Below are 18019 nucleotides of genomic sequence, written 5' to 3'. Positions count from 1 at the left end.
AAAATATTTTTGTGTGTTCCCCTATATGTGTGCTGCAAATGATTTAAACTGTGTAGTGATAGAATAAATTAATAAAAAGTAACTGCATTTGGAACCAAAGTATTGGTTTTGTTAAACCGGGTATAAATACACCGAAGGATGATGAGGGAAGTGGACACAAGCGGGGAACAATCAATTAACACAAAAGGGAGGAAGGTGACCAAATAAGGGAAAGTGAGACCTCTAGTGGACACCCAGGGATACACAGACCAGACACTGTGACAAAAGTATTTTGTACAATACATGCACGTTTCAAAAAGATATACCCGTGGTGCCACAGGAATGAAACACATGTCGGAACTCACTTCATGAAGGATATCTAGAGTTCTGAGAGATGGACCAAGATAAGCTTGATCTCCTTTAAATCATGAGACTCTGATGTAAGTAATGATATCCATGATCTGTGCATGTTTCATTAAGTTTCGAGTGAAAATGATCGTAAGTGTTATTATGACCACTCTGATACACGAGCATCTGAAGGGTTTTAACTCCCAGAGGAATAGATTTAGATGTAATGACTGATTATAACAATTAGGACTCTTTTTAATCATGAAAATCTGCCGTCAAGAACGCTGGGTCGTTTGTTGCATGTGTCACAAACTTAACAGCCAAAGCATGTCATAAATGCTTCACGCACAAAAACTTGCTAGAGTTTAGTCAAACACTAAAACAATCATAATCATTGTAATCTACTCCTTGGTCTTTTTGTTCTAAAGATGTTCTAAGAACATTACTATTGTTCTAACAATGTTTTTTTAGTTTTAGTTTTGTTCCTAGAATGTTCTCTCAAAAGATAGGATAACATTCTCTAAAAACATTCTAAAAATGTTTATTAATAACATTGTTAGAACATTATCCCCTAACATTCTAAGTAAGATTTAAGCAGAGGTTTAGATGTTGATGTCGGTTTCAAGTAATAGTTTGATTTTGATGTCTCCATAATGGTGGTAAGTGTTGGCTTTAGTTGTGAAATTTGACACTTGACTTGTCAGAGTAGTTCTTTGGCTGCTGTAATCTAAGTATGGTGTAAGTTGTATATTATTTATTAACGTGGCTCAATGGTTCAACAGCCTGAGGCCCAGCTGAATTTAAAGCACACAAACATCAAGATTCAGTGTATGAATCTCAACAATGGTGACATGCTTCATGCAGCAATGTGTTTTGGGTACGTCATACAAAACTCATCCATGGCACCCAGAATGCATTGTGGCATGCAGCATGTAAAGTAATAGCATAGACTAGACTCCAGATACAACCAGTTGATCAAATCATTACATGACATTTTTAACATTAGCAAATAATCCACATTATCTGATGATTTTTTTTAATGCTCACTGTTTTCACCGTAACAAATATAGTTAAAGCAGGTATACAAAAGGTAATATTGAATAGACTCATACTGCCTAAGTACAGATCACCATAATGGTGACGTCAAAATAAAAATTTTCGATAAACCATCAACACCTCTGTTAATCTTAATAAGAACTTTTATACGTCTTATAAATCTTGTTTATAATAAGTGCAGTTGGTAATACTGTTTTTGGAGTTATTTATGCTAGAGTTTGACACCTTTCAACCAACATCTGACTTCTGTGCAATGTCAGTCCACATCTAGTGTGATGGGAAGCTTTATTAGAAAGTTAGAGAATAATGTTGTAACAATGTTATCAATAGACATTTCTAGAATGTTTTTAGAGAATGTTATCCTAAATTTTAAAAGAACATTCTGGGGACTTAAATAAAACTTGCTGCTGAAAACATTCCCAGAACATGAAAAACTTCTAGCTGGGTATTTTCCCCTCCAGTTTATCAGCAAATAACTCATCACTATTTAGGAGTTTTTCCAATGGCATACTACATGCACTGTAAAGATCAGACTACAATTTTACATGACACCTATATTGTGTTGATCAAGGCTGCAGTACATGAGAATATGATTATTAATTTTTGCACAGCTAGGGGGCGTCCCGCCAGCGGCATGGTCTGGTTTAGAGGGACTCCTTAAGAGCTGACCAAAATGATTACATTCATTAAGAAGTTGAGATTCCAAGCTTTAAAATGATATCTAATTTGTTATTGCATTTAGTGGTTGGTGAGTATGACTCTGAATGTTTTTTGGGTGCCGGAGGGCTTAAAGGGTTAATGTAGTGATTACTTCATTTCTGGTACTAAGGCATTTCTGCGCGGTGTCACAGATGTTAGCGTGTCTTTAATAAGATCAGACACTTCTCCGTCTTCATGTTTCGTTGATTTTCCCCTCTGCTAAATTAACTCTGAAGACTCTTAAAAGTAAAATATTCGATCTCAAGAGCTATTTTAAGGGTTAAGGTGCTTTCTGAATTACTTTTTTCTTTACTCTGATCTTTTCTTAAATTCTAAGAGGAAACGTTTCTTAGAATTTTGTTACTAGGAGCAACTCTTAGCCCTGAGATCTTTCATGAATACAGGCCCAGATCTCACATAAACTGGAATATATTCAGTGATGTATGAAGAGCAGAGCCCTGAACTATTAGTCAGTCTGGAAAAACTGTCACTAACACATTAAACAGAATATTTCACTCACCTGGCAGCTTGTGCATCACTGATGATTCTCACAGGAGGCTCTTTAATGTCACACAGAGACACTGAGGAATAATAATTAACCCCAAATCCAGCGTAGAGGGGATCAGTGAATGTGGTGTTGTGCGTGTGTAAGTGTGTGAGTGTGTGTGTGTGTAAGTGTGTGAGTGTGTCAGAGACGCTGTAGAAGGACAGAGAGCCGTCAGACACGTCCACATACACTCCTACTCTCTTACAGGATGAACAGACAGCAGGAATAACAGTTTCATTATTATTGTGCCAGAAAGAGAATCTGTTATCAGAGCAGTACAGACTCCAGGATTTGTCATTGGATCCATACCAACAGTCAATCTGTCCTCCTTTCTTGTTGATTCCTTTATATGACACTGATATAGCAGCACGTCCGCTCCATTCAGTCTCCCAGTAACAGCGTCCAGTCAGACTCTCAACACTCAGAACCTGATGAACACGATCAAATCTCTCTGGATGATCAGGAAACAGCTGACGATCTTCCACACGTGTGATCTTCTTGTTCTCATCTGACAGAACGAGTCGAGTGTGTGCTGTGTTTGGATCCAGTGTGAGATCACAGGCATCTGAACACAAGAAGAGAGAAACATCAAGAACAACACTGAAGATGTCTGTGTGTTTACAGCTTTGACTAGAGCGGTGTCTGAAACCACTCCCTATACACTATATAGTGCACTAGATCAGCTGTCACACATTCTGTAGTGATGTCTGAATTCTGAGTGAACCACTTCATTCCCTACATTCATCATCTACTACTTACCCACAATTCATTCTGATTTCACACTATTTCCCACAATCCAATGCGGAGAAGCGGTGAGCTGGAAGCGAGAGGGAATTTGAAGGAGAAATGCTGTTTACATCTTAATTATTTCTGCTGTAACGTTTATTTCACACAATTATTTATATTAAAATAAGTTATGTACGCAATAAATCAGTTTAATATTTGACTAATTAACTCAGGTGCCTCGTTGTTAACTCAAAGAAATAATGATAATTTGGTGATAATTTAAAAATGTTAAACAAAGTATAACAACCTACACCTAGGTTGTAATGAGACAGAGACGTTCGGATCCATGTGCAGAACTTTAATGATGAGAATGGTCAGACAGGCAATGATCAGTAACAGCGTCAGGTATGTAGGGATAATCAGAATCGATAACAGGAACAAGCAGATGTCGGGGGAAGGCAGCAGAGAATCAGAGTCGGTATAAACAATCCCAAGGTCAGGTACAGAAGGAAAACACAAGGAGAACGCTCGGAAATGTCAGACTGGCTAAACAAGACTTCGCAGTGAGTGAGAGGGAGTGTGCTGCTTATATGTGTGTGTGTAAATGAGGTGCAGGTGTGGCAAGGAAATTGGCTGATGAATGAGGTGCAGGTGTGGCAGGGTGATTGTGATGCAGTGACTTATGGGTAATGTAGTTTGGGTGTGGTGCAGCAGTATGAGAGGTCCTAGTGTCTAAGTGACATCTGGTGGTTGATGGGTGGAATGGTCCTGAGTGGAGTGCCCTCTACTGAAGCTCATGGGTACTCCGTCTAATGATCGTGACATAGCCCCCCCCATAACCCCCCTAAGAGGGCGGTGGAGCGGAGGCGGAACAGGGGGATGGATGGAGGGCCAGGTCCATGAGGAAGTGCAGTGGTCGGGAACCGGGGCAGAGCAGGCGGAACTGGAGCCCTTCCTGGGCCTAACTCGGGAAAACAGGAGCCCCTCCTGGGCCTGACATAGGAAACGGGCCCACCGTGGGTTTAACTCAAGAACAGGGGCCCGCTGTGGGCCTAACTTGGGAACAGGAGTCCGCCATGGGCCTAACTCCGGAACAAGGGTCCACCAAGGCAGAGCAGGTGGTGTGGGAGCCCACCAGAGTGGAGCAGGTGGAGCTGGAGCCCACCAGGGAAGAGTAGAGGACCACCACAGCCGAGAAGGTGGGACAGAAGCCCACCATGGCAGAGCAGAGGACCACCACAGTGGAGTCGATGGCACAGGAGAGCAAGTCTGCTCAGGTGGGACTGAAATAGAGAACATTAACAGGTTAATAGCGGCCTCCGTGGCCGTGATGAGATGGTGTATGGTCTCTGTAGCCCTGACCGGAATGAATGACAGCTCATTGACGGCCTCCCTGGCCGTGACAAGATAGGACGAGAGCTCTGAGATGTGACGAGGCTCTGGGAGTTCGGCTGAGATGTGACGAGGCTCTGGTAGATCTGTGGTGATTTGACTGGGTTCATGAAGATCAACTGCGATTTGAATGTGCTCATGAAGATCTTTGGTGACTTGACTTGGTTCACGGAGGTTAAGTGTGACTTGACTTTGCTCATGAAGATCGTTGGTGACTTGAGTTGGTTCCTGAGGATCAACTGTGACTTGACTTGGTTCACGGAGGTTAATGGTGACTTGACTTTGCTCATGAAGATCATTGGTGACTTGACTTTGCTCATGAAGATCGTTGGTGACTTGACTTGGTTCCTGAGGATCAACTGTGACTTGACTTGGTTCACGGAGGTTAAGGGTGACTTGACTTTGCTCATGAAGATCATTGGTGACTTGACTTGGTTCTTGAGGATCAACTGTGACTTGTCTTGGCTCATGAAGTTTAACTGTTTTTTTACTTGACTCTTTGGGTGTTAGAGGTGACTTGACTTGTCTCTGGACGGTCAGCGGTGACTTGACCCATCTCTGGATGGTCAACGGGTACCTGACTAGAATCCGGGAAATCTACAGGGACCTGATCAACAGTAACCTGACTTCACTCTGGAAAGTCGACGGGGACCTGATCAACGGTGACCTGACTAGGTTCTGTGAAATCAACGGGGACCTGATCAACGGTGACCTGACTAGGTTCTGGGAAATCAACAGGGACCTGATCAACGGTGACCTGACAAGGTTCTGGGAAATCAACGGGGAGCTGATCAACGGTGACCTGTCTTGACTCTGGAAAGTCGACGGTGACTAGCCCTGGCTCTGGAGGGTCATCGGTGACTAGCCCTGACTCTGAAGGGTCCACGAACACCTGACTCAACTCTGGAGGGTCCACGGGCACCTGCCTTGACTCTGGAAAGTCAACCAGAATCTGACTGGACTCTGGAGGGTCACTAGGAACCTGACTTGACTCTGGAGAGTTCACTGGAACCTGACTCGACCCTGGAGGGTCCACTGGAACCTGACTCGACCCTGGAGGGTCCACTGGAACCTGACTCGACCCTGGAGGGTCCACTGGAACCTGACTCGACTTTGGACTGCCTGTAGAGACGTGAGACACCTCGGCTTTGAGCACCGCCTCAGTAACGGCCTCGGGAACGGCCTCGGGAGCGGCCTTGGGCACCGCCTCGGGAATGATCTCCGGACGGTCGGTGGAACCTTGTCTGGAGGCTCAGGTGTTGAGTCGGCCATCTTGTGCTGTGGCTCTAAGCTGGTGGCCATCTTGTGCTGTGGCGCTGGGCTGGTACAGCGGTTTTAGGGTTTTAAAGTCCTATGCCTCTCCCACAGTGAAAGGAGAACCACAACAAGAGCGAAAAGTCCATTATATCCCTTAAGCTGCAATTAAACTCCCCTCTATGTGACCATGATTTTACTGGTTCATGGAGTCCAAAACAGAATAAATCCTTAAACAAGACTTCATCGTCTAGAGGAACTCGATATACCAATTCACAGAACTGTTGAACATAGTCCTCAATAGATCGATCTCCTTGCTTTAGATTTAACAGCAGGTCAACTGGATCCATGGTTAGGCTGGATTGGTGATATGCCGACATTGAAACAGGAACCGATACCTCAGTGACAAGGGGATACCGGGCTGCTGGATCCTGGTATGGCAAATCTTCTGTAATGATGAGACAGAGACGTTCGGATCCATGTGCAGGACTTTAATGATGAGAATGGTCAGACAGGCAATGATCAGTAACGGCGTCAGCTATGTAGGGATAATCAGAATCGATAACAGGAACAAGCAGATGTCGGGGGCAGGCAGCAGAGAATCAGAGTCGGTATAAACAATCCAAAGGTCAGGTACAGAAGGAAACCGCTCGGAAATGTCAGACTGGCTAAACTAGACTTCTCAGTGAGTGAGAGTGAGTGTGCTGCTTATATGTGCTGCTTAAATGAGGTGAAGGTGTGGCAAGGAAATTGGCTGATGAATGAGGTGCAGGTGTGGCAGGGTGATTGTGATGCAGTGACTTATGGGTAATGTAGTTTGGGTGTGGTGCAACAGTATGAGAGGTGCTAGTGTCCAAGTGATATCTGGTGGTTGATTGGTGGAATGGTCCTGAGTGGAGTTCCCTCTACTGAAGCTCATGGGCACTCCATCTAATGATCGTGACATAGGTACAGGTTAACTGATGATATTTCTTCAAATGAAACAATAAATCAACATCGAAACCTTAGCTCATTCTCAATAAGATCTTTTGTAGACGTCTGACAGAAATAAAGTCAGTCTGGTTATTAATAAGTGGAGCTGGTGATGCTGTTTGTGGGGGTGTTTAATCAGATCTTGAGAGATTTAATGTATTTTATTTCAGTTGATTTCATCTAAGTCTGTGTCTGAAGTCGGTTGTAGTAGTTCTTGTGTTTCTATTTTCTTCAGTGATTCTGGTTGTTAACAGCAGCTGTTCATCACTAGTTAGCTAGCACTTAGTTAATCAATTAATTACTTGAATGCAAAGTTTTAAAACTTACAGTTTAAATCAAGGCAATCTGTTTACTCAAACGGTTTGAGTAAAGTTAACTTGTCGGGTTTTACAGTGAATCTGAGCTCAAAACACTGCTCAAGTAAAAATAATAAATACAAAATATTATTAACTTGTTTTAATGTCTGTTTATTTTTGTTCTCAGTATTTTAATAGTATTTAATGATTATGAACATTGAAGCATTACAAAACTAATTAATAATACACCATCGATGAAAGCACAAAGCTGATGCGGAGGTCTGTGTAATTTCAATATAAAGTCATTTTGAGTGTTATTGCTAGTAATATTATTTTCTAAAATAAGGTATCATTACTCCAGTCTTCAGTGTCACATGATCTTCAGATATATCTTCTAATATAATAACTTGTAATATAATGATTTACTGTTCTGTTATGATTATTGGTGATCAATCATTAATATTGGTTCTTATCAATATTGAAAATTTTTTCTGGTTCATATTTTTGTGGAAATCATGATGGCAGAAGACTGTACATTTGGGAGATGGACGTATGCGCATCTTGTCATTGTACAATTGCATATTGCATTAGAGTTTCCATACAGTCCTGCTGTGAATGTCCTTCAAAAGTGTAATATTTCCATATACGGTTGGTAGGTGTGACACCCTCAGGGCCATATTGAAATTCTTAAATGTAATGAATGAATTTAAATGGCAAAATTACAACTGCATGATTAATGTTATGAGCTTAGTGTTTTAAATCATTCTTAGCCTACAAACATTAAAATTTGGGAAAATGTAATGCTACTCTAAAATATAAAAGGCAAGTAGGTGGCAGTACGTAATTTAAGTTCAGTAATTCAACTAAAATTGTGAAACTCCTGTATTAAAATAAATTCTATGCTCTCTCTCTCTGTGTTTGTGTGTCTCTCTCTATGTGTGTGTGTGTGTGTGTGTAGGTGTGTGTGTGTGTGTGTGTGTGTGTGTAGACCTACACTTTCGTAGTCCTGCTCTCATCATCTTCTCTCCTCCATGATCCACACTATAAACACACAAACACAGGTTCATAAGTTGACACTCATATAATCAGACTGAGTCAATAGTGTGTATATTTGGTGTATATCTGTCCGAGCTCAGAATACAGCCATAGAACTCCCTCACATCCCACGCTGGGACAGGAACAGTTAGAGCTGATCAGAGTTTGATGGGCTTTTTAATCTGAAATCGATTGGATCTTCTGCAGCTTTTGAAAGCGTCTGATGAGCATCGAGCGAGGGCTTGGATCTGCTGCTGAGAGAGAGACCCTTCTGAGCAGCTGTGCTTGCTGTCTGATGAGAAAAGAATGGCTGAAAAACTGTCTCCTGGTTTGCCTGATTGAACCAGAACCAATGTGAGCTGATTTTGGGTTCACAGACGAGTGACGGAGCGATTAATAAAACACTGTCATATTGACAAACCAGTGTCTCCTGCAGCTGTACGACTGAACACACTGTGTGTGTGTGTGTGTGTGTGTTTGTGTGTGTGATCTTGTCTTTGTGTCATATCAGGACACAACTCTGTATAATGGGTGACACAGGTATTGCAAGGAGAGGGTGACTTATGAGGACTAGAATATACAGTTTGTACAGTATAAAAACCATTACGCCTATGGGATGAACCCATTTTTCACAAAAACACCCGAGTGTGTGTGTGTGTGCGTGTGTGTGTGTACGACTGAACACACTTTGCACCATGAGCTCTTGAGAAACACTTGCTCTGCTAATATTACACCAATTATGTGTATTTCTCTATTCTGAGTTTTGAGTTCTTTCACTGAACTAAACACATCTGTAAAATGGTCTGACACCGTCAGTAGCTACTTTACAGTCTCCGGATAACAAACTTGACGAACTTAATGTGAGAATCACATACCAAAGGGACATTCGTAACTGCCGCGTTCTGGCTTTCTGTGAGACGTGGTTACACTCAGAAGTACCCGATACGGCCATTACACCGCCTGGATTCTCAGTTTTTAGTCATGACAGATTGCTAAACTCCGGTAATAGCAGAGGTGGAGGTGTGTGCTTTATGATTAACACTCGCTGGGGCACTGATGTTACAGTTTTATCTACACACTGCTCCCCAGAGATTGAACTGCTCTCCGTTAAAGTGTGTCCCTTCTACCTCGCGCGGGAGTTTAATTCAATCAATTTTAATTAATACATCCCGCCTCACATGGACAAAACTAAAGCATTGGACGAACTGTACAGCACCATAAACAGATTAGATATTGTTCATCCTGACTCTGCTTTCATCGTTGTTGGGGATTTTAGCAGTGTCACTAAAGGATAGTTACAAACCCCTCCCCTGACCAGCATTTGACAAAGGTGACCACATTAGCATACTGCTGTTACCAGCCTACAGACAATGCCTCAAACAGGACAAACCGGTTTCTAAAACAGTCTACAAATGGAGTGAAGAGGACTACAGGACTGCTTTGATTCCATAGACAGATGTTTCAAGATGCAGCAGGAGACAACATACAGGAATACACAGACTCTGTGATAGGCTACATTAACAAATGCACAGAGGATGTTGTCCCATCCATTAATGTTAAATCATTTTCAAACCAGAAAACATGGGTCAACGGTGAGGTGCGAGCCAAATTAAGAGCACGGACTGCTGCCTTCAACTCTTGGGATCTAACTGCTTACAAGAAGTCCAGGTATGACCTTCAAAGATCAATAAAATCAGCCAAAAGAGACTTTAGGGACAAAGCGGAGTCAGAATATCATGGCTCTGACCCCCAAAGCATGTGGAGCAGTCTACGTTTCATCACAGACTACAAGGGAAGGAAAATCAGTGGTGTGTCTTTGTCTGCCTCTTTACCAGATGAGCTCAATACATTCTATGCTCGCTTTGAGAGAGACAACACACTTCCTGCTGTAAAAAACATTGACACCTGCCCCTTGGTTGTAACCTCGAAGTGAGTAAGGCCTTCAAGAGAGTCAACGGCCACAAAGCTCCAGGTCCAGATGGCATACACGGATGTGTCGTGAGGGTCTGTGCTGTCCAGTTAGCAGATGTCTTCACCAACATCTTCAACCTCTCCTTGAGACATGCAGTGTTCCCCACATGCTTCAAGCAAACCACCATCATCCCTGTTCCCAAGAAAACAACTGTCTCCTGCCTGAACGACTATTGTCCTGTAGCACTGACATCAGTCATCATGAAGTGCTTCGTACATCTAGTCAAATCCCACATCTGCTCCTCTCTTCCTGACACCTTAGACCCATTGCAATTTGCTTACCATTCTAACAGATCCACTGATGATGCCATTGCAATGGCCATACACTCTGCCCTGGAACACTTGGAGGGAAGAGACACTGAAAGGAATTAAATTATTTCCTTACGAAATTAACTCCCCAAGCCAAAACTCAGGAGCTCACAGAAAACAGATATCATTCTGCCATGCAATACAACAATAAAACCGATCTGGAAAAGAGATCTTCAAGGAGTGTAAACAACACCTATTTACAACCTCCTTCCTCCCTCTCTTCTCCCCTCCTTGCCTCTGACTCTCACTCTTCTCCTCCAAAAGCAAGAATATCCATATGCCGTGTTATATCATGTGAAAATTTAGTTTTTTCCACTTCATGTTAAGTATTATTTTAAAGGTCTCTGTGCGATTGGTAAAATGGTCTCTATTTCACAATAATCATTTATATTATGAGAAAGATCAAGCACTTTTGTAGAATTGTGTTCTGCTGAGAAGGAGGTGTGTCCCTCTTTAAGACGTCTTTGAGAATGTTTAACTCCAACCAGGTTTGACCCTTATGTGACCGTGGGAACCTATTGAACCGAAATGACCGTTATGTTTTTACAACTGATTTGAAGATTTCTTTGTTGTCTGGTCTGAGTATTTAAGGGGAGTGACAAAACAGTACGGGGCAATTCTGTAGTCAGATCAGCCCATAGTGTGGAGTGTATTGTATCTCATATGCTCCATACTATGTATCTTTCTGTAATCAGGTATATTATTATTTACTCAAAAATGTAATTGTGTTGAACACATTGTGCCCATAGAGCACATTGTATAGTTGTTTGTGCTACTACCTGCACACATTGGCTAGTTAAGTTTATTCTCTAAAACACCTGAGTGCTTTGCTATGCATTTTAGAACATGTGTCTTAAATTAGAATAACTGTTACATGTGTGACTATGTTAAATTTGTTTGTCTCCTGTGTGGATCACGTGGTTGTTGCCCATATGGCTACAGTGTCTGTGCAGGAGCAAAGTTGCCAGGCGGTTACAATGTGATTTGCAACTGCATTTTTCTTTCTAAATTGGCTTCTGATTGTTTCATTATGTAATTGACATGATACAATTATACCTGACTAATAATAAATTGTTATATTTGATGTATTCTAAACTCGTCTGAAATCATTATTAGTAGTAAACTGTGAGGAGGCTTTTGTTACCGCAAATTTATGGCTAGTATAGGTCAAACTGAAGGCTCGAGAATGATAGGAGCAGTAGGCACATCATCGGAGACCTTCTGATTTCTGTCTATCACTGCTGTTAGCAAGTTGTATGGGAAAAGACTAAATAAACTACACTTTTGTCATAAGCAAGCAGTAGGCGGCAGGGAAAACATGTATTAGTCTACCTACATCCTCTGACTAGCATCAGAATGGCGAGTTTGTGATCGTAAGATCCACGTGAAGCTAGCGAGAGACTTAAAAGAGACATTAGGTCCCCAGTGAACGGATAATTGAAAGTATAGTGAGTCCAGAATAATCAAATATCAAAATTGATACATAATCAACATTTGTGATCAGTTTTTAAATGGAAACATTGTCTAAATTTAATTATCACGTGAAATTGGAGTCAGATTGAGCATGGAGCTAGACCAGGATTCAAACTAAATCCTGATAGATTCAGAAGTGCAAGTAAAAGACTGAATATGCATTAAACCTTCGACCAGGCCGCTTGATTCTGCTATTTGTGCTGGCGGGTGGATCCTTACAACACCTATGTGCGGATGCTGTTCATTGATTACAGCTCTGCATTTAACACCATCATCCATAACAAACTTATAACCAAACTGAAAAATCTGGGTCTTAACAGTCACTTGAGTGCTTTGCTTTGCTTTTCTGACGATACTACTATCCTAGGACTCATCACTAATGGATATGAGACATCCTACAGAGATGAGGTTAATGCACTCACTCTACATGATAGGTAAAAATTGATAGCCTGAATGCACTGTAAGTTGCTTTGGATAAAAGCGTCTGCTAAATGCATACATTTAAATTTAATTAAATTTCACAGCATGGTGTGCTGATAACAATCTCTCTCTAAACGTCAGCAAGACCAAGGAGATGATTGTGGACTACAGGAAGTCACAGAGAGAGGGTCATGTTCCCATTCACATCAACGGAGAGATAGTAGAGACAGTTAAGAGCTACAAGTTCCTTGGCATTCACATCACGGAGGATCTTTCCTGGAGCTTTCACTTAGAGACCATAGTGAGATAAGCCTGTCAGCGTCTCTACTTCCTGTGGAGACTGAAGAAGGTTTGGCATCTCCTCTAAAATCATGTCAAACTTCTATCGCTGCACTTTAGAGATCATTCTGATCGGCTGCATCACTTTATGGTACAGAAACTGCTCTTCTTCAGACCGCAAAGCTCTTCAGCGAGTGGTGAGAACAGCAGAGCTCATTATTCATTATTCATTCATTATTAAACATAAACTCCCAGTCTTACAGGACCCAGTCACAAGTTCATCAAACAACCGCAGTAAGAATATTTCATCAAGCACGGTGAGTAATGGCTTCTCCTACAATTGTTATTTGCACCTCTTGCCACATGTACAGTTTATCTATCTCTGTCGCTGATGAGGGATTCACATGTGATAAATGCAGGGAAACAGTTAGGCTGACAGAGAAGATTTCAGAATTAGAGACACGCATCCAAACTTTAATTGAGGACAGTAAGAATGTTAGGGCTCTAGATATGGCTTTGGATGCGTCTAGCTCAGGGACTCCTGTACATTGTCCGGTTCCAGCAGAGCCCCTGCAGCAGGGCAACTGGGTGACGGTGAGGCAGCGTAGTCGTGGGTCAAAACACCGCTCTTCTGTTCCGATCAAAACATTAAACAGGTTCTCCCCACTCAGTGCTGCACCCACTGAGAAACCTGATGAAAGTGCTCTAGTTATTGGCGACTCTATTGTACGGAACGTGAATATAGAGACACCAGCCACCATAGTCAAATGTTTACCGGGAGCCAGAGCGCCTGACATCTTGGCAAATTTAAAAGTGCTGGCTAATGCTAAACGTAAATACAGTAAGATTGTTATTCATGCCGGCGCTAATGATGTTCGACTTCGCCAGTCGGAGATCACTAAAAATAACATTAAAGAGGTGTGTGACCTTGCAAGCACGATATCAGACACTGTAATATGCTCTGGTCCCCTTCCTGCTTACCGTGGTGATGAGATGCATAGCAGATTGTCATCACTCAATGGCTGGATGTCTAAGTGGTGCCCACAGAATAACATAGGTTATATAGACAATTGGACGAGCTTTTGGGGCAGACCTGACCTGTTTAAAAGAGATGGTCTTCATCCCTCCTGGGGTGGCGCCACTCTTCTGTCTAGAAATATGGCAAATAGTCTTAGTGTTTATACTTGACTAACTGGGGCCCAGGTCAGGGAGCAGACAGACTGGCTAAACTGACCGTCTGCTAGCTGCCTCCCATCACAGAGGTCAGTTAATTCTCAGCACATAGAGACTCTTTCACCTAGATATCACACTATAGAGACTGTGTCTGTTCCACGAACTAGAAAATACAAAAAACGTCCAAACCAAGTTAAGGTTAACAATTTAATTGAGGTTCAACAAATAAAAAACAAATGCAATATGGATAAACAAATGATAAAGATTGGCTTATTGAATATCAGATCCATTTCTACGAAAACACTTTTTGTAAATAATATGATAACTGATCATAATATAGATGTGCTCTGCTTGACAGAAACCTGGCTAAAACCTGATGATTACATTATTTTAAATGAGTCCACCCCCCAAGATTATTGTTATAAACATGAGCCGCGTCTAAAAGGCAAAGGGGGAGGAGTTGCTTCAATTTATAATAACGTTTTCAGGATTTCTCAGAGGGCAGGCTTCAAGTATATCTCGTTTGAAGTAATGGTGCTTCATATAACATTATCCAGAGAAACCAATGTTAATGATAAATCCCCTGTTATGTTTGTACTGGCTACTGTATACAGGCCACCAGGGCACCATACAGACTTTATTAAAGAGTTTGGTGATTTTACACTCGAGTTAGTTCTGGCTGCAGATAAAGTCTTAATAGTTGGTGATTTTAATATCCATGTCGATAATGAAAAAGATGTATTGGGATCAGCATTTATAGACATTCTGAACTCTATTGGTGTTAGACAACACGTTTCAGGACCTACTCATTGTCGAAATCATACTCTAGATTTAATACTGTCACATGGAATTGATGTTGATAGTGTTGAAATTATTCAGCCAAGTGATGATATCTCAGATCATTATTTAGTTCTGTGTAAACTTCATATAGCCAAAATTGTAAATTCTACTTCTTGTTACAAGTATCGAAGAACCATCACTTCTACCACAAAAGACTGCTTTTTAAGTTATCTTCCAGATGTATCCGAATTCCTTAGCATATCCAAAACCTCAGAACAACTTGATGATGTAACAGAAACTATGGACTCTCTCTTTTCTAGCACTTTAAATACAGTTGCTCCTTTACGCTTAAGAAAGGTTAAGGAAAACAATTTGACACCATGGTATAATGAGCATACTCGCACCCTAAAGAGAGCAGCCCGAAAAATGGAGCGCAGCTGGAGGAAAACAAAACTAGAGGTATTTCGTATTGCTTGGCGGGAAAGTAGCATATCCTACAGAAAAGCATTAAAAACTGCTAGATCTGATTACTTTTCTTCTCTTTTAGAAGAAAACAAACATAACCCCAGGTATTTATTCAATACAGTGGCTAAATTAACGAAAAATAAAGCCTCAACAAGTGTTGACATTTCCCAACACCACAGCAGTAATGACTTTATGAACTACTTTACTTCTAAAATCGATACTATTAGAGATAAAATTGCAACCATTCAGCCGTCAGCTACAGTTTCGCATCAGACAGTGCACTATAGACCCCCTGAGGAACAGTTCCACTCATTCTCTACTATAGGAGAGGAAGAATTGTATAAACTTGTTAAATCATCTAAACTTACAACATGTATGTTAGACCCTATACCATCTAAGCTCTTAAAAGAGGTGCTTCCAGAAGTCATAGGTCCTCTTCTGACTATTATTAATTCCTCATTGTTATTAGGATATGTCCCCAAAACCTTCAAACTGGCTGTTATTAAGCCTCTCATAAAAAAGCCACAACTTGACCCCAGAGAACTAGTTAATTATAGACCAATCTCGAATCTCCCTTTTCTGTCCAAGATACTAGAAAAGGTGGTATCCTCACAATTATATTCCTTCTTAGAGAAAAATGGTATATGTGAGGATTTCCAGTCAGGATTTAGACCGTATCATAGTACTGAAACTGCTCTCCTTAGAGTTACAAATGATCTGCTCTTATCATCTGATCGTGGGTGTATCTCTCTATTAGTTTTATTGGATCTTAGTGCTGCGTTTGACACAATTGACCACAACATTCTTTTGCATAGACTTGAACACTTTGTTGGCATCAGTGGAAGTGCATTAGCATGGTTTAAATCATACTTATATTTTTCCATCTCAAAAATATATCTAAATTACGGCCTATGCTCTCAATGTCAAATGCAGAAATGTTAATCCATGCATTTATGACTTCAAGGTTAGACTATTGTAATGCTTTATTGGGTGGTTGTTCTGCACGCTTGGTAAACAAACTACAGCTAGTCCAAAATGCAGCAGCAAGAGTTCTTACTAGAACCAGGAAATATGACCATATTAGCCCGGTCCTGTCCACACTGCACTGGCTCCCTATCAAACATCGTATAGATTTTAAAATATTGCTTATTACTTATAAAGCCCTGAATGGTTTAGCACCTCAGTATTTGAATGAGCTCCTTTTACATTATACTCCTCTACGTCCGCTACGTTCTCAAAACTCAGGCAATTTGATAATACCTAGAATATCAAAATCAACTGCGGGCGGCAGATCCTTTTCCTATTTGGCGCCTAAACTCTGGAATAACCTACCTAACATTGTTCGGGAGGCAGACACACTCTTGCAGTTTAAATCTAGATTAAAGACCCATCTCTTTAACCTGGCATACACATAACATACTAATATGCTTTTAATATCCAAATCCGTTAAAGGATTTTTAGGCTGCATTAATTAGGTAAACTGGAACCGGAACACTTCACATAACACCGTACTTTCTACATCATTAGAAGAATGGCATCTACGCTAATATTTGTCTGTTTCTCTCTTGTTCCGAGGTCACCGTGGCCACCAGATCCAGTCTGTGTCCAGATCAGAGGGTCACTGCAGTCACCCGGATCCAGTACGTATCCAGACCAGATGATGGATCAGCACCTAGAAAGGACCTCTACTGCCCTGAAAGACAGCGGAGACCAGGACAACTAGAGCCCCAGATACAGATCCCCTGTAAAGACCTTGTCTCAGAGGAGCACCAGGACAAGACCACAAGAAACAGATGATTCTTCTGCACAATCTGACTTTGCTGCAGCCTGGAATTGAACTACTGGTTCCGTCTGGTCAGAGGAGAACTGGCCCCCCAACTGAGCCTGGTTTCTCCCAAGGTTTTTTTCTCCATTCTGTCACCGATGGAGTTTCGGTTCCTTGCCGCTGTCGCCTCTGGCTTGCTTAGTTGGGGTCACTTCATCTACAGCGATATCATTGACTTGATTGCAAATTAAAACAGACACTATTTCAACTGAACAGAGATGACATAACTGAATTCAATGATGAACTGCCTTTAACTATCATTTTGCATTATTGAGACACTGTTTTCCAAATGAATGTTGTTCAGTGCTTTGGCGCAATGTATTTTGTTTAAAGCACTATATAAATAAAGGTGATTGATTGATCTATCATCCTGCTCATCACCTGTTTGCCACACTGCCATCTGGCAGACGTTTCCGATCCATCCGTTCACTGACAACCAGACTGAAGAACAGCTTCTATCTTCAAGCCATCAGACTACTTAACAATCAGCTGTCCTCCATCTAACAAAAAAAAAAAAAAAAAAAACAGAATACACAATGGTCTTATGTTTACTTTCATTGTACTTGCACTGCCACTTTTTTTAATATTCCTTCATGTTGCTCTGTGACATGCTATAGTGACTTTTTGGACATTGCTCTACTCAGGAATACATCTGAATGTGTGCTGCTCTTAAGTTTATTTATTGCATATAATGCTCTGTCCATGTCTTTCTGTCTATGGGCACTGTAGTCACTCAAGAACCTCAGTGCTCTCCACGTATGACTATGTCTTTTATGTCTTGTTATTGTCACTGTATGTCTGAGACTTGTCACAAGCATTTCAATGACCAGTTTTCCCCAGTGTTAACTATGCAAATGACAAATAAATGCCGCTTGACTCTTGTCTTTAAATTGTTTTTTCAACCGTCATCAGGGCTGCTTTGTTATCTGTAGTTGTTTTCCTCTGAGCTCATGCACTTGATGGGTGTATTTGATCATTTTACAGATTTTTGCTGTTTTTGCTCTGTTGTTAAAAGGTTTA

The 18019-nt window shown here is 41.2% G+C and overlaps 1 protein-coding gene across 1 annotated transcript in view; it reads right to left on the bottom strand.

Annotated features, from left to right (window-relative positions):
* LOC113079435 (uncharacterized) overlaps nucleotides 1-18019 on the bottom strand; it is a 76044-nt gene that overhangs the window by 7413 nt on the left and 50612 nt on the right. The window contains exons 2-3 of the mRNA XM_026251705.1: nucleotides 8264-8310; nucleotides 2603-3194 (exon numbers count right to left, since the gene is read on the bottom strand). Of these exons, the coding sequence (XP_026107490.1) occupies nucleotides 2603-3194; nucleotides 8264-8310 (639 nt within the window). The remainder of the gene's footprint in view (nucleotides 1-2602; nucleotides 3195-8263; nucleotides 8311-18019) is intronic.

Source organism: Carassius auratus, unplaced genomic scaffold (assembly GCF_003368295.1).
Source record: "Carassius auratus strain Wakin unplaced genomic scaffold, ASM336829v1 scaf_tig00028051, whole genome shotgun sequence".
NCBI lineage: Eukaryota > Metazoa > Chordata > Actinopteri > Cypriniformes > Cyprinidae > Carassius > Carassius auratus.
Note: the sequence above shows the minus strand (reverse complement) of the source record. Positions and strands in the feature narration are given on the sequence as shown.